The 25,929-nt window shown below is 50.7% G+C and overlaps 14 protein-coding genes across 14 annotated transcripts; 6 read left to right on the top strand and 8 right to left on the bottom strand.

Annotated features, from left to right (window-relative positions):
- Positions 1–1,008: 1,008 nt before the first annotated feature.
- Positions 1,009–4,182, top strand: MYCFIDRAFT_203582 (glycosyltransferase family 2 protein; the record flags this gene model as incomplete). The annotated part of the gene is made up of 3 exons (XM_007928381.1): positions 1,009–1,027; positions 1,152–3,046; positions 3,097–4,182. The coding sequence occupies 3 exons, from the start codon at positions 1,009–1,011 to the stop codon at positions 4,018–4,020; spliced, it is 2,838 nt and encodes a 945-aa protein (XP_007926572.1). The 3' UTR covers positions 4,021–4,182.
- MYCFIDRAFT_207760 (uncharacterized protein) lies at positions 3,478–5,069 on the bottom strand (the record flags this gene model as incomplete). The annotated part of the gene is made up of 14 exons (XM_007928380.1): positions 3,478–4,102; positions 4,131–4,193; positions 4,222–4,227; positions 4,283–4,288; positions 4,318–4,326; positions 4,373–4,404; positions 4,439–4,584; positions 4,613–4,670; positions 4,702–4,722; positions 4,763–4,816; positions 4,857–4,869; positions 4,897–4,990; positions 5,012–5,029; positions 5,058–5,069. 14 exons carry the CDS (start codon positions 5,067–5,069, stop codon positions 4,047–4,049), a joined length of 588 nt encoding a protein of 195 aa, XP_007926571.1. The 3' UTR covers positions 3,478–4,046.
- Positions 5,070–5,395: 326 nt separating this feature from the next.
- On the top strand, positions 5,396–7,000 carry MYCFIDRAFT_136456 (uncharacterized protein; the record flags this gene model as incomplete). The annotated part of the gene is made up of 7 exons (XM_007928379.1): positions 5,396–5,478; positions 5,539–5,833; positions 5,890–6,411; positions 6,467–6,536; positions 6,590–6,650; positions 6,703–6,774; positions 6,826–7,000. Coding segments are annotated over 7 exons (1,278 nt in total), but the record flags the coding sequence as incomplete, so codon positions are not given.
- A 1,531-nt stretch (positions 7,001–8,531) lies between these two features.
- Positions 8,532–8,988, bottom strand: MYCFIDRAFT_174762 (uncharacterized protein; the record flags this gene model as incomplete). The annotated part of the gene is made up of 5 exons (XM_007928378.1): positions 8,532–8,559; positions 8,603–8,613; positions 8,661–8,821; positions 8,848–8,932; positions 8,974–8,988. The coding sequence occupies 5 exons, from the start codon at positions 8,986–8,988 to the stop codon at positions 8,532–8,534; spliced, it is 300 nt and encodes a 99-aa protein (XP_007926569.1).
- A 46-nt stretch (positions 8,989–9,034) lies between these two features.
- On the top strand, positions 9,035–10,928 carry MYCFIDRAFT_39197 (uncharacterized protein; the record flags this gene model as incomplete). The annotated part of the gene is made up of 5 exons (XM_007927602.1): positions 9,035–9,111; positions 9,175–9,938; positions 9,996–10,018; positions 10,074–10,499; positions 10,551–10,928. The coding sequence occupies 5 exons, from the start codon at positions 9,035–9,037 to the stop codon at positions 10,926–10,928; spliced, it is 1,668 nt and encodes a 555-aa protein (XP_007925793.1).
- Positions 10,929–11,030: 102 nt separating this feature from the next.
- On the bottom strand, positions 11,031–12,718 carry MYCFIDRAFT_52339 (uncharacterized protein). The gene is made up of 3 exons (XM_007927678.1): positions 12,414–12,718; positions 11,360–12,362; positions 11,031–11,290 (listed from the first exon to the last, which is right to left on the bottom strand). Exons 1-3 carry the CDS (start codon positions 12,534–12,536, stop codon positions 11,211–11,213), a joined length of 1,206 nt encoding a protein of 401 aa, XP_007925869.1. The 5' UTR covers positions 12,537–12,718; the 3' UTR covers positions 11,031–11,210.
- Positions 12,719–16,392: 3,674 nt separating this feature from the next.
- Positions 16,393–17,394, bottom strand: MYCFIDRAFT_188358 (uncharacterized protein; the record flags this gene model as incomplete). Its single annotated transcript, XM_007928377.1, has 1 exon — positions 16,393–17,394. One exon carries the CDS (start codon positions 17,392–17,394, stop codon positions 16,393–16,395), a length of 1,002 nt encoding a protein of 333 aa, XP_007926568.1.
- Positions 17,395–17,405: 11 nt separating this feature from the next.
- MYCFIDRAFT_164467 (uncharacterized protein) lies at positions 17,406–18,108 on the bottom strand. Its single transcript, XM_007928375.1, has 3 exons — positions 17,934–18,108; positions 17,823–17,877; positions 17,406–17,769 (listed from the first exon to the last, which is right to left on the bottom strand). The coding sequence occupies exon 3, from the start codon at positions 17,729–17,731 to the stop codon at positions 17,474–17,476; it is 258 nt and encodes an 85-aa protein (XP_007926566.1). The 5' UTR covers positions 17,732–17,769; positions 17,823–17,877; positions 17,934–18,108; the 3' UTR covers positions 17,406–17,473.
- Positions 17,724–18,078, bottom strand: MYCFIDRAFT_188357 (uncharacterized protein; the record flags this gene model as incomplete). Its single annotated transcript, XM_007928376.1, has 3 exons — positions 17,724–17,769; positions 17,823–17,877; positions 17,934–18,078. 3 exons carry the CDS (start codon positions 18,076–18,078, stop codon positions 17,724–17,726), a joined length of 246 nt encoding a protein of 81 aa, XP_007926567.1.
- A 238-nt stretch (positions 18,109–18,346) lies between the features above and the next one.
- MYCFIDRAFT_39249 (uncharacterized protein) lies at positions 18,347–19,624 on the top strand (the record flags this gene model as incomplete). Its single annotated transcript, XM_007927606.1, has 1 exon — positions 18,347–19,624. The coding sequence occupies one exon, from the start codon at positions 18,347–18,349 to the stop codon at positions 19,622–19,624; it is 1,278 nt and encodes a 425-aa protein (XP_007925797.1).
- On the top strand, positions 19,538–20,365 carry MYCFIDRAFT_182770 (uncharacterized protein). The gene is made up of 2 exons (XM_007928374.1): positions 19,538–19,640; positions 19,710–20,365. The coding sequence occupies exon 2, from the start codon at positions 19,973–19,975 to the stop codon at positions 20,249–20,251; it is 279 nt and encodes a 92-aa protein (XP_007926565.1). The 5' UTR covers positions 19,538–19,640; positions 19,710–19,972; the 3' UTR covers positions 20,252–20,365.
- A 157-nt stretch (positions 20,366–20,522) lies between these two features.
- MYCFIDRAFT_136482 (uncharacterized protein) lies at positions 20,523–21,321 on the top strand (the record flags this gene model as incomplete). The annotated part of the gene is made up of 2 exons (XM_007928373.1): positions 20,523–20,601; positions 20,657–21,321. 2 exons carry the CDS (start codon positions 20,523–20,525, stop codon positions 21,319–21,321), a joined length of 744 nt encoding a protein of 247 aa, XP_007926564.1.
- Positions 21,322–21,463: 142 nt separating this feature from the next.
- MYCFIDRAFT_88196 (uncharacterized protein) lies at positions 21,464–22,330 on the bottom strand. Its single transcript, XM_007928372.1, has 3 exons — positions 22,156–22,330; positions 21,711–22,101; positions 21,464–21,659 (listed from the first exon to the last, which is right to left on the bottom strand). Exons 1-3 carry the CDS (start codon positions 22,249–22,251, stop codon positions 21,655–21,657), a joined length of 492 nt encoding a protein of 163 aa, XP_007926563.1. The 5' UTR covers positions 22,252–22,330; the 3' UTR covers positions 21,464–21,654.
- Positions 22,331–23,762: 1,432 nt separating this feature from the next.
- On the bottom strand, positions 23,763–25,682 carry MYCFIDRAFT_39079 (uncharacterized protein; the record flags this gene model as incomplete). Its single annotated transcript, XM_007927598.1, has 2 exons — positions 23,763–24,488; positions 24,687–25,682. The coding sequence occupies 2 exons, from the start codon at positions 25,680–25,682 to the stop codon at positions 23,763–23,765; spliced, it is 1,722 nt and encodes a 573-aa protein (XP_007925789.1).
- Positions 25,683–25,929: the final 247 nt, after the last annotated feature.

The raw sequence follows: 25,929 nt of genomic DNA, 5'->3' as shown, positions 1-25,929 counted from the left end.
CTGGCTGTTTTCAAGGCGGCAATATTATGTCATCCTCGCCATTCTTGTGGTGAAGATGTTCTACACTGCGATTAAGCGAGATGGCGGACGGGGGTAATCCCCGTAGACGGCAGCTAGCTTGAAAACGTTAGACGTGAACTTTTTAAAGATACGGATAATTCCTTTAGGCAGTACGCTAGCTTTGACTAGTTAGATCCCGTTTTTAGGGATCACCGCCGTCCGCCATCTCGCTTAATCGCAGTGTATTTGGAGAATTAGCAGCCTCGCGCCGAGCCATCTTATCTTTTCATCCTCGCATCGATGTCATAATTGTGGCGCAAGCTAAGATCTATCCTGGACAGATCTGGAGCCTATCCTCTGCAGGCAAGCTCACCAGGGCACAAGGAACAACGAGCTCCTGTGAAGCTCTACGGTATAGGGCGACACCATCGTCCACAAGTTTGAACAGTTGTTGCACGCTGAGTTGGAGGAAGAATGCAGCAAGCATGGGGGAGGTGTGGTGAAAGCCGTGGCAGATCCGCGGTCTTGTGGATGCAACACGCGTTGCAAGGGCTGAGAGAGAGTTTCATGCACTGCCGCCGCCTGTGCCCTGTGGCCTGCTGTTGACCGCGTAGTCAGCTGCTACATCGCTTCAGCCAGCCAGATAGAAAAGAATACTCATCATTGCTGGCAGGACTCTCCTTCACAAACCTCTTCCGTCATTACTGTGTTGTTCAGAACTGCAAGGACCCGTTCGCTGCTTCAAGAACGACGGCACTCGTTGTCCCTGGTTACAACTTACAAAGTTACTGCTGTGCTGCTGTGCGTCTCCACACGATCTGAAACTCGCGCGGGTGCTCTTTGCCCGCAACGACGCAATCATTGAAGGCGCAGCGCATTTCGGCAGCCTGATTCGACCTTCGCATTATTTGTTCCTTCCCGCGCCGGCGCGTCGCAAACCATCGCATCCGTAGCACAGAAGAGTTTCCGGAGGCACAATCACATTGGAAGAGCAGAGGAATAGTCGCGATGAGCTACAACCCGCTAGGTGCGTCGGATTCATCATCGAAGGGAGAGGTCAGGAAGTGTTCGAGGTGCCCGCATTCCAGTGCAAGCCTTCAGACTTCGACCAAGACGTTGCGCTTGATCGGAAACTCATACTGTGAGAACAGGCGGCTACGGCCACACCGGCAATCCCGACCACCACGAGACCGACCCCAATCACCCTTTCATGGATCGACACAACTCCCCCGATCGCTACCACAGCCCGGCCTACCAGCTCGAGGACCGACCTTACCATGAGCCTCTCGAGATCCCCATGGGCCCAGGGCAATACGCTGCTGCGGCATCAAGTGACAGACTAGCTGCGCAACCAACATATGAAGTCACAAACATGCCTGGCACTTACGGCCACGCTCAGGCGTACGATGATACTCATGCCCATGGCTACACCCCTAATCCGTTCCAGCAGGCTGAACATCAAGGGCGTGGAGAGTACAATCTGAGCCCGCATCCACAAGAGCAGCACGATCAATACTTCCACCAAGGCCCGACTTCTCCTTTCCACGACCCCCAACCTTCGCCGTACGACGCGCCGCAACATCCATACTACCAAGACGAGGCCGACAGCCGGCCGATGCTTCAGCCAGATACCTCGTATGGACCAGACCCGCATCAGATGCATCCAGACTCATCACACACCGATCTTGAAGGTGGTTACAACGAGGCGCCGCCTATCAAAGCCCCCATTCGGAGATGGAAAACGGTGAAGGAAGTGCAGTTGTTCAATGGCAACTTAGTGCTCGATTGCCCAATTCCACCAAGATTATTGAATCAAGTCCAGCACGCCCAGCCACCAGAGAGAGACGAGTTCACACACATGCGATACAGCGCCGCGACTTGCGATCCAAGTCAGTTCTTCAAGAAGCGGTTCACTCTCAGACAACGATTATTCGCAAAGCCGCGACACACTGAGCTATTCATTGTGGTGACAATGTATAACGAGGAAGACGAGCTGTTCGCGAGAACGATGATTGGTGTAATCAAGAACATCGAGTACATGAATTCGCGCACGTCTTCAAAGATGTGGGGCAAGGAAGCTTGGAAGAAGATCGTCGTATGTATTGTTTCAGATGGTCGAGCGAAGATCAATCCGAGAACAAGAGCTGTGCTTGCTGGTATGGGAATCTACCAAGATGGCATTGCGAAGCAGCAAGTCAATGGCGAAGACGTGACAGCTCATATTTACGAGTACACGACGCAGATGACCTTGGAGATCAAGAAGGGCATTGTGCAGGTGAAGAAGGGTAATACGCCTGTGCAGATTTTGTTCTGTCTCAAGGAGAAGAACCAGAAAAAGATCAACTCACACAGGTGGTTCTTCCAGGCCTTTGGTGAAGTACTTCAGCCCAATATCTGCGTTCTCATCGACGCAGGTACTCGACCGGGACGGAGCAGTATCTACGATCTCTGGAAAGCATTTGACCGAGAGCCAATGTGCGCGGGCGCATGTGGTGAGATCAAAGCTATGCTGGAGAAAGGCAAGAACCTGATCAACCCACTCGTCGCCGCCCAAAATTTCGAATATAAGATGAGCAACATCCTCGATAAGCCACTGGAGAGTGCGTTCGGCTTCATCACCGTGCTTCCTGGTGCATTTTCGGCATACAGATTTGTGGCATTGCAGAACGATAAGACCGGCAATGGACCACTCGAGCGCTATTTCGCCGGCGAGAAGATGCACGGCGCCAACGCTGGAATCTTCACAGCCAACATGTACCTTGCCGAAGACAGGATTCTGTGCTGGGAGCTCGTCAGCAAACGCAATTGTTCATGGATCTTGCAGTACGTCAAGTCCGCAACTGGCGAGACTGACGTTCCCACCGAGATGGCCGATTTCATTCTGCAGAGAAGACGATGGCTGAATGGCTCTTTCTTCGCCGCTGTCTATGCTCTTGCCCACTTCTACCAAATCTGGCGTTCACACCACTCAGCCCTTCGAAAGTTCTTCTTCATCATTGAGTTCATCTATCAGGCCGTCAACATGCTGTTTGCTTGGTTTGCCATCGTAAGTGGTTTCCATTTCTCTCGCCTTGAGCATATGCTGACCACTCGCAGGGAAACTTCTTCCTCGTATTCCGCATCCTTACCAGCTCATTATCTGACAAATCACTCCTCGGTACCGCAGGACTGGTCCTCTCCGTGGCCTTCGAATGGTGCTATCTTGCCATCCTGGTTACTTGTTTCGTGCTGGCGCTTGGCAACAGGCCCCAAGGAAGCAACAGGCTCTACATGGCACAAGTCTATTTCTGGGCAATCCTCATGTGTTACCTGCTCTTCGCCTCGGTCTTCATCACGGTCAAGTCGATTCAGGCTCAAATCGCTCAGAATAATGGCTTCAGCTTCGAAATGCTCTTCACCAACAAGCTTTTCTTCACGCTCATCATATCAATGGCCTCGACGTGGGTTCTGTACCTAGTGGCATCAATCCTATTCTTGGATCCCTGGCACATGATCACCTCATTCATTCAATACCTCCTGCTCACGCCGACTTACCTCAACATCCTGAACGTGTATGCTTTTTGCAACACCCACGATATTACTTGGGGTACCAAGGGTGACGACAAGCCGGAGAAGCTTCCTGCTGCCAACCTCAAGCCTGGCGGGAAAGTCGATGTTGCTATACCCACCGACGACGCGGACCTCAACACGCAGTATGAAGAAGAGCTTCGGACCTTCTCGACCAAGTACGAAGTGCCTGCCAAGGTCGTCACGCAAGAGCAAAAGCACGAGGACTATTACAAGGGCTTCCGGTCTACAGTCGTTGTGGGCTGGATGCTGTGTAACCTGGCCCTCGCGGCTGTCGTTCTCAATGCCGGAGGTCTAAACCGTGTCGACGTTGGCGATAAAGACGATGAGACGGAAGCCGAGCGCAGCACGATTTATATGGCAGTTGTGCTCTACTCCGTGGCAGCCTTGGCAGCAGTCAGATTCATTGGTGCTTGTTGGTTCTTGGTTATTCGGGTGTTCCGAGGCGTGTAAATTTGTGTATCGCCACGATTTGATGATCAGATGGCGTTTATGATTGCTTGGAGAGCAATTAGTCTTTTGGTTGAGAGATACCCTCATTGTCGTTGATGAGCGTATTCCACGATTCGACAGTGGTATGTAATGGACAGAAACCTCATGAAGCTTCTCGTTAAGAACGAGCAGATCTTTTCTGTGTCTCATCATGTCTTTCACAGTGGCCTCAAGATAGGAGGCAGAAGCGCAAGGCCGTACTACCGATATGGTTTCGAAGGACCAGATCCTTTTGCAGTAATGTCACACTCGCATCACTGTCAAGCGCTTAGCTGTCAGTTGGGATTAGGCTGAGCGTTGAACAGGATTGCACAGGCAGCTTGCCGTTTTGCAGACAGAGGTGCTCTGTCATGCAGCAGATGCTGGATGCTTTCATCACTGGATAGACCAAATACAGGCAAGAGTTTTGCTTCTGTCTTCGTCTTCTACCCTCTCCTGATGCTGCCTTGAGACGGGCATACAGCAGATGAGAGACTCCAACATCCTACGGAGCACTGGCCGCCATAGGGTGATGGTGATTGACTTCTCGCAGGTTAAACATCCATTCTTGCACAGCGTCCGCTATTGTGTCTGGACCATAGGCCAGCATGGCTTCTCGTCTCCATTCGAAACTTCATGGCAACACTTGAAGTCGTCGTTGACCGGTGAGGCTTCTCGTCACCTCTAGCATCAACTCGCCGTCGCTCTTGCCCTCCGATCTCACCTCAACGGCGCGGAGCTATGACCAGGCTGCAGACCGCCGACGTGCATTCGCGCGCTCAGGGTCCAGCGCAAACACAAAAACATCGACAGCCCACTCTTCCTCTTCCTCTGACCTGCACCCACACTTCCGAACACCGCACAACGCCAGCGCCTTGTTGCACTCGTTGTCCACCGTGAGGATCCCACAGAACGAGCAGTCTTTCGCTTCACCTTCAATCAGTACGTATGACTGACGCCGCCGCTACATCACCTTCGTTGACTGACCGCGCTCGAGACAGGCACTATTCCAAGTACACCTTCGTCGTCATATCCAACAACAGCGACATTCACCATGGGCACCTCTACTTGGGACAGTGCTCCTGCTGGTATGTGGTGCACCTTCGCCCATCACGCGCACGTGGTTGACACAAACGCAGATTCTATCGACAATACCTGGAAGACCGATACCGGTGCTGGCGGCGATGCTGGTGGCTGGCAGGCCGATGGTGACACCGGTGGCGACAACTGGAACAGCGGCTTTTCCGCCGACAACGTGTCCAAGCACGCCGACACGCCTCACGATGGCGGCTGCCGCAAGTAAGTCATCTTTCCATCATTAATCCGGCTCGTCCAAGCACACTGGCTAACTTCTCTCAGCTGTGGAGACGAGGGTCATTTCGCGCGCGACTGCCCAGAGCCACGCAAGGATGGTGGCGGCCTGACCGGCGAGTGCTTCAAGTGAGTTACATGCTTCCGATACGCTCAAGGTAGACTGTCATTGCTAACGCCCACCTTCAGCTGCGGAGAGGTTGGCCACAACAAAGCCGACTGCACCAACCCACGCGTCGAGCGTGAGTTCACCGGTACCTGCAACGGTTGCGGCGCGCAAGGTCACCGCAAGGCCGAGTGTCCAGTGGCCCCTCCGCGTCGCTGCAAAGTCTGTCATCAGGATGGGCATGTCACTAGTGAGTGCAGTGCCAACCGGATGCACGAGATGTTCAAGGCGTTGGGTATTCAGGACATCTCTCCAGAGGAGGCGTGGGCCGCTCTCGAGGCTGCTGATAAGGAGAAGGATGTCGATGACATCAAGAACGTGCGCACACTTGTTATTTTCCCATTGATTCGATCCGTGCTGACTATGCTCTTTAGGCGATCTTCGCCTACACCAAGGCATATCCGGCTCTCACTTTCGAAGATCTGGAGCAGACTTTCCGTGACGCTAGCATGAACACCTTCATCATCGCGAAGGAGCAGACAATCGCCGACACCCATACGATTGTCAATCTGCAGGGCAAATCCGGGATGAAATATGTCGTCTCCTATCAATTCTCAGACAAGCCAAAGCGCGCCAAGTTCGCTGAGGGCTGGCCAGCTTCCAAGGAGGATAACCGCATTCGTCTTGCTGAGGCTGGTGTCGTGATGGATGGTCTGGTTCCGAAATGTTCCAACTGCCAACAGCTAGGCCATATCGCCAAGAATTGCGAGCAAGAGAAGCAGGAGCCTGCTGGAAAGGTTGTGATCACGTGTGCCGTGTGCAACGCGGAAGGCCATCGTGCTCGCGATTGCACGCAGGAGCGCAAGTCTGACAAGCGCGGTTGTAAGAATTGCGGCTCGGAGGATCACATGGTCAAGGAGTGCCCAACCAAGGCCCCAGATGTTTGCCGCAACTGTGTGAGTACCCTCATCATGGGCGTTTCGCAAGAGCCATTGCTAATCATAACTTTAGGGCGAGGAGGGTCATCGTAAGACCGAGTGCACGAACGAGCGCCAGATGCAGTGCCGTAACTGCGACAAGTGTAGGTTCTGGATCTTTATCGTTATCTCCTTTGACATCGCTAACACTCTCCAGGGGGCCATGCCAGCCGTGATTGTCCAGAGCCCAAGAACATGGACAAGGTCCAGTGCCGCAAGTGAGTCTTCCTCCATCCTGACCTGATCACCTGTATACTGATTCCTTTCCAGCTGCGACGAGTTTGGTCACAACAGCCGCGACTGCCCACAGCCGACCGATTGGTCCCGCGTGGAGTGCAGCAAGTAAGTCTCTGCCCACTAATTTTCCATACGTACGATGCTAACAAACTTCAGCTGCCACGAGAAGGGCCACACTTACAAGCGCTGCACCAAGCCTGCTGGCAAGGAGGACTCTGGTGCTGGCGGCGATGGTGGTTGGGGTGGAGATGATGCCGGCGCTTCTAGCGGTGGCAATGGCGGTGGCTGGGAGCAGAACGCTGCTCCAGCTGCTTCCTCTGGTGGTTGGTAGATTGGTTCGTCGAGAGATATTGCATAAATGGGCACCGCGCTGGTGCTATGGGATGTTGCATGAAAGCATGTGGCCGAGACCGCCATGGGCAGAAGATAGCAGTGCCTGAACGAGTACTGCTGACCACATTCTCCTCTCTATTCTGCCATTCTCAAGTCGAAATATGCCATACCGCCGACAATTGCTCCAGTTCCAGCCATGAAGTCATGCGCACTTGGTGACAAATACAAATTTCCAAGCGTTTCATCAGTTCGAAGGGTCTGATGCGAGGCGGCATTTCATCGTGTCTTTCCACGAGGGTTGATGACTCGACTCCTTCAATACACAAAAGCTCTGTGCAGCAATTCGAATCTATACGCGCTGGTGCTGTGCGATGACGCTCCGTCAATCCTGTGAGCTACGGGCCTCCTCTTCTCGCATTTCAAGGCATTGCTCAAAACAGAGCAAGAGATGTATGGTTGGTGTCCGAGTAGGCAGGGAAGGCAGTTCGAGTCGTCCATGTGAATACTTGAGACCTCGTTTCCTATTATTAGCATCTTGGCTCCAGAAATCTGGGTTCATCAGCTCTGTCGAGATTGGGCTTAACGACCCTGATGGGACTGCCTGCTATGGAGCAGCGATGCCTGAAAGCAGTGAACAGCTCGCACTTCCCATCCTCTTGTTTCCAACTCTTGACGAAGACTTTGCTCGTCATTATCCAAGCACTCTATTTCGTGCTAAGTCTCTCCCACGAGCGAGAGCTTTGGTGAAATCTCGGCCTTTCATCACCTCCTGCATTCCGTAGGGGCCAAACTGCTGCCACGCTCACCAGTTCGCAGACAGGTATAGCAGCAATGGATGTCATTGTGAAGACCTTTCGATCGGTGTCTTGGCTCACACTTCCGGATCATATCACAACAACATCATCGCCAAAGATCTTGGCCACCAACTATGCCAGCCCTTCCAGAGCCATTGTACATGTCGATCCGCCACATGTTCTCTCCAGGATGTCGCTCGTCTGGGTAAGCGGCAGACATTCAGCCCAAGATCGCCCTTGCTGCATTGCCGGATGTCGGTTTATACCTTTTTGGAACACCGCAGGATGATCTGAAGCTTCTCACTCTCTTCTCTTGCGTGAACGGTGGTTGGTAGATCTACCTCGAAGGCTGACGAGCTGGATAGTGCAGGATTGGCACAAGAGCACGGCAGATTTTGGTCATGATCGCCTAAATTCGCTCATCCTCTACCCTCGGGATATGCACGTCCACATCAGACGATTGATCCATCTCCTGCGAAACTCGCTATGCCCGTCGCCGTCTCTTCCGACTCTCGATGCCGCGCGTCGAGACTCATATGATATTGCCGCCGAAGTCGTAGTGGATACACAGCGTACCGTAACGAGCTGATGTCCAGAATGAGTCCACATCCGCCCAGGATGTCGCTACACTGGAGTCGGATCGTGGAGCGCCATAGGAGACATATGGATCCCTATACGTCAGTCGGCCTGGGTTCTTCTCGAGTGCAAGGATCGCAGAGCCGCTAGTGTCCAACTTTACTGCGACTTGAGGAGAGCCTTCGGTCTTCAATCATTCGACATTGAAGCATCGTCGGAGTCGAACAAACAGCCAAGAAGCCTTATAGAGTGGAGCAGAATGCAGCGTAGCGACGACGATAGTTGCACCGCGAATTCAACGGTCTCCAGACGACAGATTCCTTGGAGAAAGGATTTCGCAGCGGATTGTGAAGTGCTGAGCTGCTCGGAACTCCGAAAGAGGAAATCCGCGCATCGATATGATTGATATGCGAGACGTGCAGTGGACCCGTTGAAGATATATTCGTTTCCTTCAGCTTGTCGGCATGTTAAGCACGCGAGCAAGGACACCTTGATACCCATGGGGCGCTCGGATCTCCTTCATAAACCTTCAAGGCTTGATCATCTTTGAGGCGTATTATCTTTTCGTGGAATTTGTCTTGAGCCTCTTGTCTTGCTTGACTTGATCAATTCCCATCCGGCTGCTTAACACCGTCGAGAGACAGGTCTTTACGATGGTTGGGATGAAACGATTCTATGGCCTTCGAGGCACAAGGCTCAATGTTGCGATCGGTATAATCGCCGGTCTTGACTTCTTGCTGTGAGCAATACCTCTCTGATGGCACCTGGAGAAGATGAAATGAGCGACTGACTTGGATCTCAGATTCGGTTATGACCAAGGTGTGATGGGAGGCCTTCTCACACTCCCATCTTTTACCAGAGTTTTCCCAGAGATCAACACTATCGGCGAGTCTGGCAACAGCCCCAAGTCCACAACTCAAGGCATTACCATCGGCAGCTATAATCTTGGATGTTTCGCAGGAGCCATTGTCTGCATATGGCTTGGTCAATTCTTAGGTCGACGTCGCACAATCTTCGCTGGATCAGCTATCATGGTGGTTGGGGCCGCTATCCAGTGCTCTGCTTTTGGTCTGGCTCAGCTTGTCGTTGGTCGTGTCATTACTGGCGTCGGCAATGGTCTCAACACTTCCACCGTTCCTACCTGGCAATCGGAGACGACCAAGTCGCACAGAAGAGGTCAGATGGTTATGATCGAAGGAGCATTGATCTCTGGAGGTATCATGCTTTCGTACTGGATCGATTTCGGCTTTTCCTTCATCGACGGCGCAATCGCATGGCGATTCCCCATCGGCTTCCAGATCTTCTTCGCTCTCATTATCCTCTGCTTGATTCTTGGATTGCCTGAATCACCTCGATGGTTGATCTTGAAGGGACGCGAGGACGAGGCTGTTACCGTTCTCGCAGCGCTCAGCAATTTAGAGCCTGAGGACGAGTACATCCAGAGTGAATTCGTAGCTATCAAGGAAACAGTCATCGAGATGAGCCAAGGATCGTTCAAGGACGTCTTTACCATGGGCAAGGACCGCAACTTCCATCGCGCTCTGCTCGGATACGTCAACCAAATGTGTAAGTACTTTTCGATTCATGAATTGACTCAGACCTGCTGACGATGATTAAATGCAGTCCAGCAGATCTCCGGTATCAACGTAAGTACTTTCGAGCGTGTAAGTTGTCGATGAAGAAATGCTGATGATACGACAGCTGATCACATACTACGCCGCAACCATCTACGAACAAGAGATTGGTCTTTCTGGGTTCCTCTCCCGTATTCTTGCCGCTGCTAACGGGACGGAGTACTTCCTGGCATCTTGGATTGCGGTTTTCACGGTCGAGAAGATCGGTCGCCGCCCACTCATGCTTTTCGGCGCTGTGGGCATGTCGCTCTCCATGGTCGTCCTGGCTGCAGTCACATCGGTAGGCGGCACTGGACCTGGAATCGTTGCGGCTGTGTTCCTCTTCGTCTTCAACACATTCTTCGCCATTGGATGGCTTGGAATGACCTGGTTGTATCCATCGGAAATCGTACCCCTCCGCATTCGTGCTCCATCCTCTGCTCTGTCGACGTCAGCCAACTGGATTTTCAACTTCATGGTGGTGATGATCACACCGATTGCTTTTGCCAATATCGTAAGTCATTCCAAAAAGCGGCATTTACCTTCGCTAATCCCCCCCTCCCAGAAATATCAAACCTACATCATCTTCGCCGTCATCAACGCCTTCATCGTCCCATGCGTCTACTTCTTCTACCCAGAAACCGCATACCGATCTCTCGAAGAAATGGACGAGATCTTCCACAAATCCAACATGTCCACAAACGCCTGGTTCGATGTTGTCAAGATCGCAAAGCCGAAGAATACTCCTAATCGATACGACAAGAACGGTCAACTTCTTATCAACTATCTCGATACCGAAGAGCATCGCAGGCGAAGCAGCGTTGTGGCACCTGGTGCTAAGGGTATCAATGACGTTGAGAATAAGGATCGTTCGAGCCATAATGAGGCTTATGCGACTGATGGTGGATTTGCTGGTGGCAGTGGTAGCGAGAAGAGTCTGTAAAGTTGTAGGAGGAGCATGAGCATGTGAAAGTCTTATATATTGATACCCGTGCTGTAGAGAAAAGCAATTACGCTGTAGAGAGAAGCAATTACAAATAGAACTGAAGGTCCTAAAACTGCTTTCATGTTGCTTTCATATAACGTACACGTACATACAGCGAAAGTCCTGTCCACCATCGTCGACCATCACAACTTTACATCCTGATCCATTCGCCTACCAAGAGAACAGAGCTCCATCAGTCTCCCATTCCATCATAAGTCGTAAGTAACGAACGAGTCAAAATTACCCTGACTTCGCCTTCGGCCAAACCTCAGCTATAAAACTCTCCATGTCGGAAACGAACAATTCAGGTTTCTCCATAGCTGAAATAACACACCAAAAGTCAGCATAACAAATCTCTTTCAGATGGTGCAAATAGAGAAAAAACTCACCAGCAAAATGCCCCCCAGAATCATGCTCCTTATACCAAACCAAATTCCCCGTCTCCTTCACCCAAGCCTTAGGAACCGGAGCCAACTCCTCCGGATGCCAAGAATACCCCAGAGGCTTCTTGATATACCAAGCCGGATCATTATGGAAGAAAGTAGGATTCGCACCGAAAAACTGTCGATAAGGGAAAATGGCTCGAGGGAAAGATTGTGTGAACCAATATAACGTCGCACCGTCGAGCATCTGATCCATAGGAGGAGTTTCATCGGACCATTGCTGGAATTTTTCCCCGATCCATGCGAGCAAGGAAATTGGGGAGGCGGATAGGACGAGACCGATTGTAGCGGGACGAGTACCGTGGTGACGAGCATATGCGTTTCCGAGAGTTGCGAATTCGTTGCATCGTTCTACGCCTTTCTTTTCTTTGGCCGAAAGACCGGATTCGTCGCCGGTTTGGCCGATGCAGAGGTGGAGATGGGCGGCTTTGCAGGCTGGGGACGTGACGGCTATGATGCGGGTGAGGAAGGACCCGATGTCACCTCCTTGGGCGATGTAGCCGTCTCCGAAGCCGAGCCCGATCATGAATCTGTCGAGAACTGCGGCAATATCTTCGGTTGTGGTATTGCGGTCGAGAGGTGGGCCGTTGGTGTAGCCGTAGCCTGGGAGGGATGGGGTGATGATGTGGAAGGGAAGGTCATCTTCGCTGTATTTCTTGCGGAGGAGGTCGAGGGTGTCGATGAATTCTAGGATGCTACCTGGCCAGCCGTGGAAGACGAGAAGAGGGACTGCATCTGGATTCTTCGAAAAGAGGGCGAGAAATTGGATGTTGTATGTGAAGCCGCGGTCTTCGACCTCGGTGACGAAGTTAGGGAAGGAGTTGATGCGGGCTTCTGTCTTGCGCCAGTCGTAACCATTCTCCCATCGCTGCTTAGCCTCGCTCAGCCATTTGTGTGTGATACCGAAGTGGAGGTAGTCTTTGACGTTCGCGACCTGGTTCTCGTAGGTCTGGACAGTTCGTTAGAGAGAGATGTAAGAATGGCATTGAGCAGAACTCGCTTTTGGTCCAATCTTGGACAGCTTCAACAATTGCTTGAAGTCATTGAGGTCTTCGTCTGAAACATGAGCCTTGAATGGCTTAATATTCAGCGTAGCTTTGCTTGGAATGGAATCGAAAGGCATGCTGTGCTTTGTGTCTTCAGAGCTCTTCGTTCAGTGGTCTCAGAAAATGGATGAGCAGTGAGGAGAGGCGGAGATGACGGCTAAGTAGGAGGAGCTGTCGTTGCGGAGTCTCCACAGTCTGCCATAACTTTGTTCTTCATGATGTTCCAGCCCATCCCCTCGTCACGAAGATCACATCTTTACATCCACTCGATGTATGGCGAGGCAAGGCAGCTATGGCGTAGCTGTTGTTGCGTCTACTGAGGGGAGCGCCATGACCTAGCTGCCTAAACTTTATAAGATCTTCAACGCCCTCCGTGTTTTACCGAATCGCGCGCGCGACGCCAAGCTTTCCGAAGTCGGCCAATCTGGAAGGTGTACCGCAATACCGCGGGCGTGACTATTCATAAACCTGCCCTGGTTATATGTAAACCCGCCCTCCGGCAACGGAGGAGCCTAAGGCAAATTAGTTAGTAATACCTCACCAATTCTACCTCCGTCTTCTCTGCTATAGGATTCTCGCCTTACCTTACTATCGCTAACACCTTATTGCCGCTAATACCTTATTATCGCTAGCACCTTATTGTCGCCGCTATGTCGAGCCCTTCTACGCAGTTATAGGCTAATACTGCCGCCGCCGCCGCCGCCGCCGCCGCCGCCGCCGATAAAGAATATACTAATACCTCGCTCTTTAATAATAAAAAGCGCTAGTTAAGGGACCTACGCTAGGGCTTCGCTCTACCGCCGTAAGAAGGCGATAAAGGAGGTTTAAAGCTATAGGTAGAGTTGCTATACGGTAGCCGTAGCCTAATGTCGACGGAATACCTTTATAGTATAGATCGGCGGTATTTAGATAATATTATTATAGATTAGAGGTCTAATACGGCGTAGTAGGCAAGGGATAATTATGTCCGCCTTACGACGTATAAAATAGAGGCTAGATACGACGGACTCGACCCCTAGTTATATAAAGAGCTAGATAAGGAGTTTATAGTATCTAAGGACCTAGTACTGCCGTTTCTCGATAAGATAATAGTATAGCACGCTACTAGGTATACTACTGTACGCTTTACGCTTCGTGCGGTCGGTAAGGCGGCTAGTCCTAGATAGGGCGGCGCTAGTGCTAAGAGTGTTATAACTAGTGTTAGTAATAGTAGTAGTAGTAGTATTATAGTCGGCGGCAGCGGGGTTAGTTAGTAAGAATAACTTCCTCCCTTAGAAATCGAGACTGCCTCTTAACCTGCGTATATCTTTAGTAACAACGACGAATATAGTAACTAGTCTAAGTCGGAAACAGAAGAATACTAAGCAGGCTCGTTTGCTACTATCGAGAACCCCGAAAACCGTATGTTTAACAGCATTATAGCCGCCGAGGAATACGTAGAAACCTTCGCTTTAGAGAAGGGCTTTAAGACGAAGAAGATAGGCTATAAGCTTAATAAGGACAACGTACTCTAGCGGATAATACGCCGCTACGCGCGGTATTTAACACCTACAATGCGGAAAGCAATAAAAGACAAACGAGAGGCACGGCGGCAGCTTAATCTAACAGCAAAGACACGAGAAGGTTACTCTAAGCTATACGATTGCTTATAGTCTATAACCCTCGCTGCTAAGGATTGGCATAATCCGGACGATAGCTACTAGTCTGTCTTATAGAATAGCTCTAACTATAACTATCTAGCAGTCTATCCGATAGCACTAGCTAACTACCGCCGAAGAGCTCGTACGATAGAGATTGTCGAGGCTATATTATAGTTGAGGTCTATAGGCGTTAGCAATCGACAGATTAAGGCCGCTATTAAGCTCCGTTTTAGTAGTAGAGACTAGCAATCGCCTATTATACCTACTACTTTACGAGACATCTCAAATGCCTAGCAAAAGGCTAAGAAGTTGCGACTCGCTAGCAAGTTAGTAGTCGATAAGACGATTAAGGACCTCCTATAATAGAACTACTTCGTACGGAAGGGTATTAGTACTAGACTAAGCGGTAAGTAACGGCTAGAATAGCTATATTTCTCGCACCCTAAGATAATTAACATCTATAAGAATTGTCCGGATATTATAGTTATAGATTACACCTACAAAACTAACGAATATAGTATGCTATTGCTTATAATTGCCTTACTCAATTAGTTCAACTAAACCTTCCCTCTAGTACTAGTTTTTATACCTAGATAGGCGACTAAGCAGTATTTAATTGCTATTTAGTGCACGCAGGAGTTGTTAGCAGAATACACCTATAAAGAGCCTCGCCTTATAATCCATAACCGTAACAAGGCACTAATAAAGGCGCTAGCAAGCGACTAGACTTATTTATATATATAGCTCTGCCGCTAGTATATTAGACGCGCAGTAGAGGCTAATTCGAAGGCCTTCCTTAGTACTAGACCGCCGGATCCAACTATAAGGCGTAGGCTATTAAGTATAGCCGTACAGGACTTTATAGACCTATTTGATAAGGCTATCAACTTACCGTCGGTTAAGTCGTTTATAACTAACTCGAAGGCCCTCGAGAACGGCAAGATTGCCGCTAGTAAAGGCGAGCCTACACGCGACTACTCGGACAATAAAGACTAGCAATCGCTAGCTAGCTATATAGCTAATATATAGTAGGTCTATCGACAACACTATATTAAATACTAGATTAATAGGACGCGGTATTATAGCAATATAACAACCTCGCTAGTAGAAGGTTGTTACGCTAGTATTAAGGCATAGTTAACGACCTATAAGAACGATATCTATAGCTTTATTAATAGGATAGTGCCCTACTTCTAGCACTAAGTTGACCGCTATAGGCTTATAGTTAGAGCCGAGATTAGTTAACCTACTATACTGTTCTTAAGCGATCTATTCTACGCTGAAGTTGTTAGCTATATTAGTACCTTCGCTCTACGTAAAGTAGCCGAGCGAAGGGCTCTCGTATACGCCGAGCTCGAGAAGCGGAAGTCTAATAGTTATAGGCTATTAGATTGTACCTAGTATTATCGAAGGGTCTATAGCTTGAATTGTATATACTAGATACTAGCCCTTAAGGAGTCTGTAACCGGTATTCTTACTATTCGTATATTCGAGAAGCACTAGCGAGTGCTACGGAGCGATTATAATAGTAACGAGACAACTACTTACCGTACCTTAGAGCTACTTAAGCGGATTAATAAGCGGCTTAGTCGTACGACTCGGCGTAAGGCTACTAGACCTAAGCTAATTAAATAGGCCGCTAGACAGGCCGCTATTAACTAGTAAGAAGCGATAAGACAGGCCGAGCCTAGGAGGCCTATTCTACCGCTACTAGCACTACGAAAACGTTTACGCAAGGGCTGCATATATAAAACGGCCTACAGGAGGTGCAAGTGCGTTAAAGATAACGTAGACTGCTACTCTAGCTGTTATAAGCATAGGCAGTGCGATAGAAACCCTATATCTACTTATTTACCTACTTAGGAAGGACCTCCGCCCGCTCCGAGGGCTCTACTAGTACCTACAGCGCTAGTAGTAATGCTAGAATATACTGAGATCGTATAGCAGGAGCTATACGTTAATACGAGGGTCGTAGAACCTTATTTGCTAGGCAGGCAGTATGCCTAGAACAGTTAGGATTAGCTATATTGTCTAGTTCTATGTCTATTATTCACTTAGTTCCTCTTTCTTACGTTATAATTCTACTTAGCGCTAACGAGAGCACTAGAGGCCTCTGTTGCGATATTCTATAGTGTGGATTACTAGCAATATGGTCTCACCGAGGCCGGAGCCGGCTCTCGGTCCGCGGTCTACGAATAACCAGGGCAGGTTTATGAATAGTCACGCCCCAATACCGCAGCCCCAATCTGTCATGTTCTGCACCGCTTGCACCTGCCCGCCTCGCGATTCCAAGCTATACATCAGAGTCGTCGCTTCCGCAGTCGTCTTCTTCAGCCTCGCCTTCCACCAGGGGCACAACCCGATAGTCGACGAACGCAACCCCATCACCATGACCAGAGTCTATCTCGATCAGGTACTGCATGTTGAGTACGCCGTCTTCATCGAGTCGCAACGAGACCTTGCTTGCTGAAGCCATTGCCCGCTGGGCTGCCTTGATCAAGCTGAACTTGAAGCTCGCGCTTGTCTTCGCTGGGCAGTGGAACGTCTCGAGAATTGGAGTATCGGAATCCGTGTGCGTGGTCAAGTCCACAGTCGCGGAACCCAGTGCTCCAGTAGCTGTGAGTGAGAGATTTGCGGAACGTGAATTGGGTGATGCTTGGATCGTCAGATCAGTCGGGCTCATAGAGCTGAGTTCAGTGATGGCCTCAAGCATGCAGCTGGAAGGCATGATGGTCTTGAGAGACAGGCTGTCGCGGTTGAATGGTATTTCCTCATTCGTGTCTGCTTCGTATGTGGTAAGGTCGCATGTTGTAGTCACCCCAGCTTCGGACATGTGGATGCCAAGGGCACTCCCTTCGCCATTGTAAGTGATGGTGCAGATGCCCGTCACTCCAAGGGCGTGATTGCTGAAGGCATTGATTCCTGCGTGGCGGCTGAGACGATGCGCGGCGAACGAATCGTATTCGCCTGGTCGCTTGGAAGTGCTCGGATCTGATATACTGAAGATGTTGAGAGTTTCGAGAAGGGAAATCAGGTTCACTTCGAAGATGGGAGGATCAGGGACATCGTCTTGAGATGAGGGGGCAGCAGGTGGATTGTAGGAGTAAGAGGTAAAAAGCGCTTTTTCCAAGAAAACGAAAGCTTCCATGACACTGCCTTCCTCAGTGCTAAAGCGGAGACCTTCGGCAGAGACACGAACATGCGCGTTTTTCGCAAATGAAATGCAGCGCAGAAGAAGCAAGATTTGGCGTGCAGACGACGAGACAGCAGTGAAACGAGGCGAGTGAGAAGCCATGATGTGATGATGCAGAGCTTAGCACTTGCTCTTACTAGAGGTATCCTTTCTCCTGGTATAGCTTCAGGCACAGGTTTGCCTATGAAATGACGTTGGTGGGCTGATAGCTCTTCTGCAGCGTGCGTGCGATGTATAGTGTGATAGTGAACGCCACCAAAAAGGCAGTCAGACTCCAGACCAAGATGAATAGCGTTGATCTGACCGGATGGAACTTGGGCTTGCGTGGTGCGCTTGTTGACTTGTGTGAGGCGCGCCGCGGTCGATAGAGCTGGTAGGTCTCGTACGAGTTGGTGGATCGGCGAAGGCCTGGATGTCGGAGTCGCGAGTCTTTATACATAGACACCCGTTGCGCAGATCATATATACCGCACCGAAGCTGAAATCGTCAGAACTGGTATGGCAAGCACAGCAGGCAGACAGTGAACTCACCCGAATGCTAGAGAAGCCGGGACAGCAAGGGTTGGAAGGTTCTTGGCGGAGAGGTCTGATGACATGTCAGCGCACTAGAAGTGAAGTGAATGAATAGTGTGCGCTGCATACTAAGACCGAACAAGCTGGAGAGCACGAAGCCTGCGAGCAGCAGGACGAAGCCGACGAGGAATTGAGCGTCTTTGCCGACGTTGGGGATGAAGGGCTGCTTGGCCGATGCCTCCCAGATGGCGTGGAGTGGTTGCTGTGCAGACATTTGGTGTTTTTGGCGGCGGTGATGGATTCGTCCGTAGCTGTTGGAGCTTGCTCCTGGAAATCTGGACAGTTGGAAGTATCCCTGCCACCTGCGCGACTGCCCTGCCAAGCTTGACGCTTCGTCGCTTCACATGCGCCGCGGCCGGACCCGCCTCCGACTCCGCCTCCGCCTTCGCATCGCGACTTAAGATCTACCTACAACTTCGTTTCGTGCAACAACAACTCCACCGCCCTTTGCGCACATTGCTTCGCTACATCGCTTCCACAGTATGGCGGCAGCGAAGGAGGAGAAGCGCAAGGCCGAGGGCTCGATTAACGGTCACGACTCGAAGCGCATCAAGCCATCACTCTCGCCTCCGCCCAACGACGACGACGAGCATGTGCCCACCATCAACCACGCCGCATACCCCGAGAAGCCGGCGGTCATCGAAGAGCGTAACGGCGACATCTCCTTCTACGTCGTCAATAACGACAACAAACCTTCCTCTTTCATCATCCTCACAGGCCTAAAATGCATCTTCCAGAAGCAGCTGCCAAAGATGCCCAAGGACTACATTGCCCGATTAGTCTACGACAGAACACATATGAGCATAGCTATCGTCAAGCGACCCCCACCTGGCAGTTTGGCAGAAAGCTCTGGACTTCCCGGTGAAGTGGTCGGCGGCATCACATACCGCCCGTTTAAAGGCAGGCAGTTTGCTGAGATCGTCTTTTGTGCTATCAGCAGCGATCAGCAAGTCAAGGGATATGGAGCGCATTTGATGAACCATTTGAAGGACTACGTCAAAGCCACGAGCGATGTCATGCATTTTCTCACCTATGCCGACAACTACGCCATCGGCTACTTTAAGAAACAGGGCTTCACGAAAGAGATTACGCTCGACAGACCGAAGTGGATGGGATACATCAAAGACTACGAGGGCGGTACAATAATGCAATGTTCGATGCTTCCCAAAGTGAGATATCTGGAGTCCGGCAGGATGCTGCTGAAGCAGAAAGCAGCTGTCCATGCCAAGATTCGCGCTGTCTCCAAGAGCTACGAAATACATCAGCCGCCGGCAGCGTGGAGGAAGGCGAAACCAGGTCAGCCACTCCCTGAGATCGATCCTCTCGAGATCTCGGCAATCAAAGCGACTGGATGGTCAGCAGACATGGACGCGCTCGCCCAAATGCCTCGCCGCAATCCCGCTCACAGTCTTCTCGTCACGCTTCTCTCGGCATTGCAAAGCAGCTCTGCCGCATGGCCATTCCTCATACCCGTCAATGGTGACGAAGTCCACGACTATTATGAAGTCATCAAAGAGCCCATGGATTTCAGCACCATGGAGAAGAAGCTTGAAGGAGATCAGTACGAGACGGTAGAAGACTTTATCAAAGACACTCTGCTCATCGTCCGAAACTGCAAGCGATATAATGCGGAAACAACTCCTTATGCAAAGGCTGCGAACAAGCTTGAAAAGGAAATGTGGAAGAAGGTCCGCGAGATTCCCGAGTGGTCGTACCTTGAACCAGAAAACTTTGAGAGTACGAATCGACCGGCTGAATAGAATCCGCCGCCAAAAGGTATCTCTGGCAGACCCATCTAATTCACTCTCTAATGTTCAAGCGTCTACTGATGCTAACATGACTCAGCCAAACGGGGACGAGCAAGGCCGAAGAACCCGGATGCCAAATTGAGAAGGACGCTTGGTCGACGAAGACTTTCACCTTCACGCAGCGTACCAGGACCTTCCCACCCCAAAACCGAGACACCGCCGAGCATAACTACAGAAACAGCTGTGACATGTCCGGGTAGAGTTGTTGGTCTGCAGCATGAGAGGATGCTTAGATCTCAGCACAACATACTTGAATGGAGCAAGGAGATCAGCAAGAGCCCTGTAGTCAGCCGTGGACGAATGATGTCTCTGGAAAAGCCGCCGCAACCGAAAAGGATGCTGCGGTCGAACGACACAGTACTTGATTGGAGCAAGGAGATGAAGAAAAGCCCATTAGGTGCTCGTCAACGAAATCTGTCCCCGCATGAGAAATCGACGGTGCCACATTTGGGCGAGGCAGACGCGGCGGACCTCGAGGGCTACGCACAATACCGTCAGCCTCGTATGCGCCTTTCAGAGCCTCTTGGGGGAGAGTACACTGAACTTGACGAGTTTATGCGCTTCATGAACCCGCCGTGACTGATCTTGTATTGCGAGCAGGCCTTCGTGCTCCGCCTCATTCATCACGATCATGCTGCCCAGTTGTAGGACCGCCATAGCAAGCTACGCTTAATGAAGGAAATGACCTTGCCGACTCCCGTAGCTCCCAGCTTCCCAAATGCCCCACTCGTGCCTGCCAAGCTTACTAGCCCTCGCAGCTTCACCTCATAGAAACAGACTCGTTTGCAAAATCAGCAACTTGCAACTCATCACTGCTCTGCCCAGACCGAGCCATCTTCAGTTCTCAACAATGTCGAAAGAGATTATCTTCTACGACCTTCCAAGTCGAGGCAGTAAGCCCACTGCCTGGTCTCTCAATCCTTGGAAAAGTATCTTACAACTCATCGCACTTGAAACGGAGATAGTTGCTCACATACACGACAGCACGACTCGTACTCAACTACAAAAACATCCACTACAAAACCCAATGGGTCGAGTACCCAGACATCGCAACAACTTTCAAATCCCTCAACATTCCACCCAACGACCCTGCACTCAACCCTAACGCAGCCTACTCAATCCCCGCCATAGCACTCCCAGACGGCAGACACATCATGGATTCCCTCGCCATAGCCCACGAGCTCGAGAACCTCTACCCATCACCACCTCTCACCTTCGACAAAGCAGATCAAATGCAATCCGCAGTCCTAAAAGTCAACAAAGCTCTTGCACCAATCATAATTCCTCGTGTCCCGGAACTTATATTGAATGATTCTAGTAAAGAATACTTTTTGACGACTCGAGCTAAGAGGTTTGGTATGCCTCTACCTGAACTTGCAAAGACGGCTGATGTGGAAAAATGTTGGGAGGGTGCGAAGGAGGGTTTACGTGAGATTTCGGCTTTGCTGAATGGGACGCATGATGGGGGGAGTTTCGTGCTGGGTGGTGATCAGGAGCCTGGATTTGCGGATTTTGTGCTTGCGGGTTTTTGGAGGTTTTGCGAGAGGGTTGATGTTGATGGGGATTTGTGGGCGAGGTTGAAGGGTTTTGATGGGAAGTTTGGGAGGCATAGGAGTGCTGTGGCGAAGTGGTTGGAGAGGGACGACTGAGTGCTTGATGTGCTTACCACTGGCTGCGTTGTTATTTGCGAAGCTTCAAAAAATGCTAAGCGACCTTATGCAAGTCAGTGAAGGCCCTGGACTGAGCGCAGTTACTCTGAGGCAGAGGTGGAGGATTGAGATGAGAGTGGATGCTGGGAAAGGTCGATGAATGATGCCGAGTTCTCAAGGTCCTCGCTCATCAAGGGCTGTGATGCTTTCGACTGTCGTCATTATACAGGATCGTATGCTGATGCATGTCAATCGTTATCCAAATGCCGCTTGCTAGGCTTTATGAGAGAGAGCCAACTCATTTTCCCACTCGGTTTCTTCTTCTTCCACGGTTCAAGCTATGACCCAGTCAGCCTTTTTGTCTATTTATTCAGTGTTTGGACACAGACCCTTGCTAACATAAGTCCTGCTTCTGTTTCCTCGTCGTCGGATGATCGATTGGGTCACAATCGTGACGACAAACATGAAGATCGCAATGATTGCGACGGCAAAACTAGCCACGAAAAGTCTGCAACCAGATATTCCGCTTCCTCGATAGACGACTCTTGGCCAGGCATTGTTGGATCCGCGGTCACATCCATGCCGTCCGCTGCCGTTCAGAGCCGCTACGGCGATCATCGCGCAGAGGAAGATGAAGTCGAAGATGAGACTGGCCACTGCGAAGAAAGATATTCCTGCTGTGCAGCAAGTAATGATCATGCAGGTCAAAGTGTAAAGCATTGTGATTGCAGCCAGAGCGAGAGTCGCGATATTTCTGGTGCCAAATTGGGTTGCTGTGAACTGTGCAGATGTCAGTGATGGTAGTTCATGATGTAGATAATGCTGCCAGCGTACCCAAGCAAATGCTCCAGTGATGATGGATGCACAGCAGAAGGCGACGAAGTAGGCTGCTATCATTACGAGGCGCAGTGCGCCGCCTTTGATCGCCATTGTCAAGATCGTTCCACTTGCTGTATGTGAAAGGACAGGTCGTGACTATTAGCTGATAGAGATTAGGGGAAGGAGAATTTTAACCAAATACGAGCTGCTTTCGAGAGCACACTCCTGAGTTCCATCTCCTACCTTTATGCCTAGATTCATCCCAGAGGGTTTCTGCAAGTGAGAGCATGCCGTCATTGCTTCTCAGCGCAGTGACGAATGCCGTGGAAACGAGAACCTGATAACTCTCGAAGAGGTGCAGGACTTTGGAACGCCAAGCAACGCTCCAAGCCATGTATGCTCCGCGGCAGTCCATATTCGAGCGCACTCAAACTGCTCACACGCGTCGTACAATGATATAAAGTGCATCTCCGTCTGGTCTTGAGACGTATACATATTCGGAACAAGGATCTTGGTCCCGCGGACCGATACTGCCAATGCTTCTGTGGCTGAACAGCCTCACATTCATGAACGATTTCGTATCGTGGTGGGTCCGGAACCACGTGTGCGATGCTCTTTCTATGGCTCGATGTACGTTCCGCTGCGTGCCAATGGCCTAATGCCACCAATGATGCTTAAGAGTCTGTTTGAGGAGTGGCTATGGGGCTGCTCGCCCAGATCTTGGCTGACGTTGCGAGTCTCGGTAGCGGTTCGGAATTGTGGCTTCTAACGTATCCCCTGTAATAACTCGTCCGCTCGGAGCGTTCGTCGGCAAAACTGGGATGTCGACTAGTGTAAGTGATCTGATTGCACGGAACGATCAGATTTAAGCCGTGCGCTGCATTTAACAGCAATTCTTGCTCCACTTCAGTTCGTCGGACTTAACCCAGGACTTCGTTAAGGGGATGCCATCTCCTACTGGGTAGGCAATCAGAAGACGCACACGCCCAAGCAAGGATCGGTGAAAAGGTCGGGCCGAGCGACTCGAGTCTGGTGCGGTTGGCGTTCACTCGACGCAAAGACACTGCTGGTCAAGTTGATAGCAGCACACACGATGCAGGAAAGGGCCTGAATGAGGCTGTCGGAGAAACAGCAAATACCGTCCTTCTAGCGACGAAGAAATGCTGAAGCGCATTGAATGGCCTTCAAAGCAACCACGCCATTGCACCCCCTAGTATGGCAGCCAGTATTCCTGCCTCGTTTATGCTCGTACCCGGATTACACAAATCTCCAGACATGCAGCGACCCTATGAGATGAGATAAAAGGTGGCGCGCAGGTATCAGTACGAAACAAGAAGAGTCGACGCCTCAAGAGCTTAGGCCTGCATAGGATGTCACTCAACAAGGTGTATATCCCTCATCGTGGCATATCTGATTACCTCGCGATACCTCACAGGCCCGTTCCGCCAAAAGCAGGCGTGCTTGTTACCCTAGGTACATATACATACCGTGGCTAGCGTCCACCCGTCGGCCGCGTGTGAAATGCAGCCTGTGGCAGCTGTTCGTCGAGGTAGCAGTTGTAGCCCATTTGCTCGTCGAGGTTGGAATTGGTAAATCTTACTTCCTTAACAACTAGTGTCCCTTCAACTTGACTTGCCCGAGGGCTTAGGGGCCCTGCCACGTAGAATCTTGAACAATCTGGCCAGGACTGCAATACTTCCAATGCACGCTATCGTAAGCGACAAGTAAAGCGTGTTGCCAGTTAGATCGAGTCCAAAGGTGGAGGGGGATTGATCAACGTGGTCACTGATGCCATGATGCCGATCAAGGGGGTCACTGATGCCATGATGCAACACTCGGCCGTCCTTGTCGATCGCCATCGCTCTCAGATATCGTTTCCTCACAGCGTAGCGGTCACTGATGAGCGGAATCGCGGTCTCAAAGCCCGTCTTTGGCACTTTGATCACATCAATCCACACTCTGGCGCCTGTGAGATCGGACTCTTGTAGAAGCCATTCAACGACTTCAGTAGCGCCATTCCAGCTGAAGTATGCATTTCCATCACGAATGGCGATTGCAGGCGAATGTGTAGGCCGCCCGACCCAGGGAAACTTGTATGCTCGATAATTGTGAATGTTGCCAGTTTCCCATGAATATTTGGTACCAAAGAGCATATCGCACAAAATAGTGCCATTGCCGCTGAACTCAGCTACCACAGCGTTGATTCCGTATCCTACAACTACCCTAGCGTCGCGGCCTTTCTGCTGGGATAATAGTTGCACAGATCCTTGGCTGAACGAGATGATGTGCTCAGGATGAATGTATTCACGTACCACACGCACTGTATACGCTGGATCAGATCCTTCGATCTCGTTCAGCTTCTCGGCGTCTTTCTCACTCAATGGCCCATGGAACTCGACCCACGCATCGTCCGCTGGAACATCGCCAGGCTCGAAAGCTTGCCCGGTCTGCTTCTTGCTCGGTGTGGGATACTGTATCTCCAATAACAATGCCCTGGAATAACCTGTCCCATACTCGTAGTCGTAATCCCAGCCATTGTCAAATACAGTCATCAATTTTGTGGTTGTTCCTGGGTTTGAAGTCGATGGTCTATAGGTTTCGGGGAACAGCTCCGGTGACACGAAGCGAGCGTCATGCTGCCACGCCATATTCAAGGCATGGCCTCCAGATCGGGCCTTAAACTTGTTATCTTTTCCACCCAAAGTCCAGATCGTCTCCCCGGTTCTGCCATCGACATAAATGCTAGAATGCGTATTCCTAGCAGTGATCAAGTAATTACCATGCTCGTCCTTGTCCACTGAATTGAGATGATAGAAATCATATGGCTTTTCTTTAGTCCCAACCTCTGGTTTGTCCATCTTTTGGTAGGAAAGAGTCACATCGATATGGTCCGAAGCTCGCCACTCGAAAATGAGCTCTCCAGTCTCAATATTCACTTCCTGAACTAGGCAATCCAGGACAGCTTGGTTCCAGGTATCATTGACCTTGCGTCCAGCAGGTCTTACATCCTTGGGCGTTGTCTCGTAGACGGCTAGCACAACAGTGCCTTCTGGGGTGATCAAAAACTCATGGAAATCTGCAAGTTTTCCATTCGCGCCACTGACTTTACGAACAATGTGGTACGAGGAGTTGAGCATATAGAAGTATCCATCACCATGTCCTCGGACTCGATCGTCACCCAGCCAGAATGTCAAGTATTCCTCGCCTTGGTACTGCTGGACCCTGAGATCATATGCCTGCCCACCAAAGTCGTTTGGGAAGTGGTTCGCCCATATGACCTCGCCTTTGCGGTCTAGAATCATCGGGCCTGGTTCCCGAACTTTCCAGCCTCGAGGAGAGATGAAGTAGTATTGGCCGTCATCGCATTCTGAATTGTCGATGGAGAATTCGACCTGAGGTGCTAGAATATTGGCAGATGCGAACTCCTTGACCGGGTAGCTTTCTATGTAGACTCTTTCGACCTGGTCTGTCTCGCTAGGAAGCTCCGCAGAAGCTGCAATGGCTATTTGAAGATGCCATAGCAGCAGGAGAGCGAGCGTCATAATTTCATTGGATGAAAAGGAATGAATGAGTGGAGTTGACTATTGGTTAGTTCAAGACCTTTGATCTACGCAGCTTGTGGATACGTAGCCCAATGCCCCTATTGTACAGACTCTTCCCCCCTGGCCGGGCCATACAGGGACTGAACGCTGATGCTGTTTTGACCAATCTGCTGTCCAGAAATGTAGGCACACTCAAAGCGACGAATGAGGAATCTCAGGTGCGAGAGTCGTCTGTAGGGATAGAGCC

This window comes from Pseudocercospora fijiensis (genome assembly GCF_000340215.1).
Source record: "Pseudocercospora fijiensis CIRAD86 unplaced genomic scaffold MYCFIscaffold_4, whole genome shotgun sequence".
NCBI classification, from domain to species: domain Eukaryota; kingdom Fungi; phylum Ascomycota; class Dothideomycetes; order Mycosphaerellales; family Mycosphaerellaceae; genus Pseudocercospora; species Pseudocercospora fijiensis.
Note: the sequence above shows the minus strand (reverse complement) of the source record. Positions and strands in the feature narration are given on the sequence as shown.

What these genes read in the sequence shown, in the direction of transcription:
- MYCFIDRAFT_52339 (XM_007927678.1), bottom strand. Translation starts at nt 12,536, where the DNA reads ATGCCTTTCGATTCCATTCCAAGCAAAGCTACGCTGAATATTAAGCCA. An exon ending in TGTCCAAGATTGGACCAAAA is followed by an intron (nt 12,363 to 12,413) that starts GCGAGTTCTGCT and finishes CGAACTGTCCAG; the next exon opens with ACCTACGAGAACCAGGTCGC. An exon ending in TTCTGGGGGGCATTTTGCTG is followed by an intron (nt 11,291 to 11,359) that starts GTGAGTTTTTTC and finishes GTGTTATTTCAG; the next exon opens with CTATGGAGAAACCTGAATTG.
- MYCFIDRAFT_182770 (XM_007928374.1), top strand. Translation starts at nt 19,973, where the DNA reads ATGATGTCTCTGGAAAAGCCGCCGCAACCGAAAAGGATGCTGCGGTCG.
- MYCFIDRAFT_164467 (XM_007928375.1), bottom strand. Translation starts at nt 17,731, where the DNA reads ATGTATAAAGACTCGCGACTCCGACATCCAGGCCTTCGCCGATCCACC.
- MYCFIDRAFT_88196 (XM_007928372.1), bottom strand. Translation starts at nt 22,251, where the DNA reads ATGGCGATCAAAGGCGGCGCACTGCGCCTCGTAATGATAGCAGCCTAC. An exon ending in TCACTGGAGCATTTGCTTGG is followed by an intron (nt 22,102 to 22,155) that starts GTACGCTGGCAG and finishes ACATCTGCACAG; the next exon opens with TTCACAGCAACCCAATTTGG.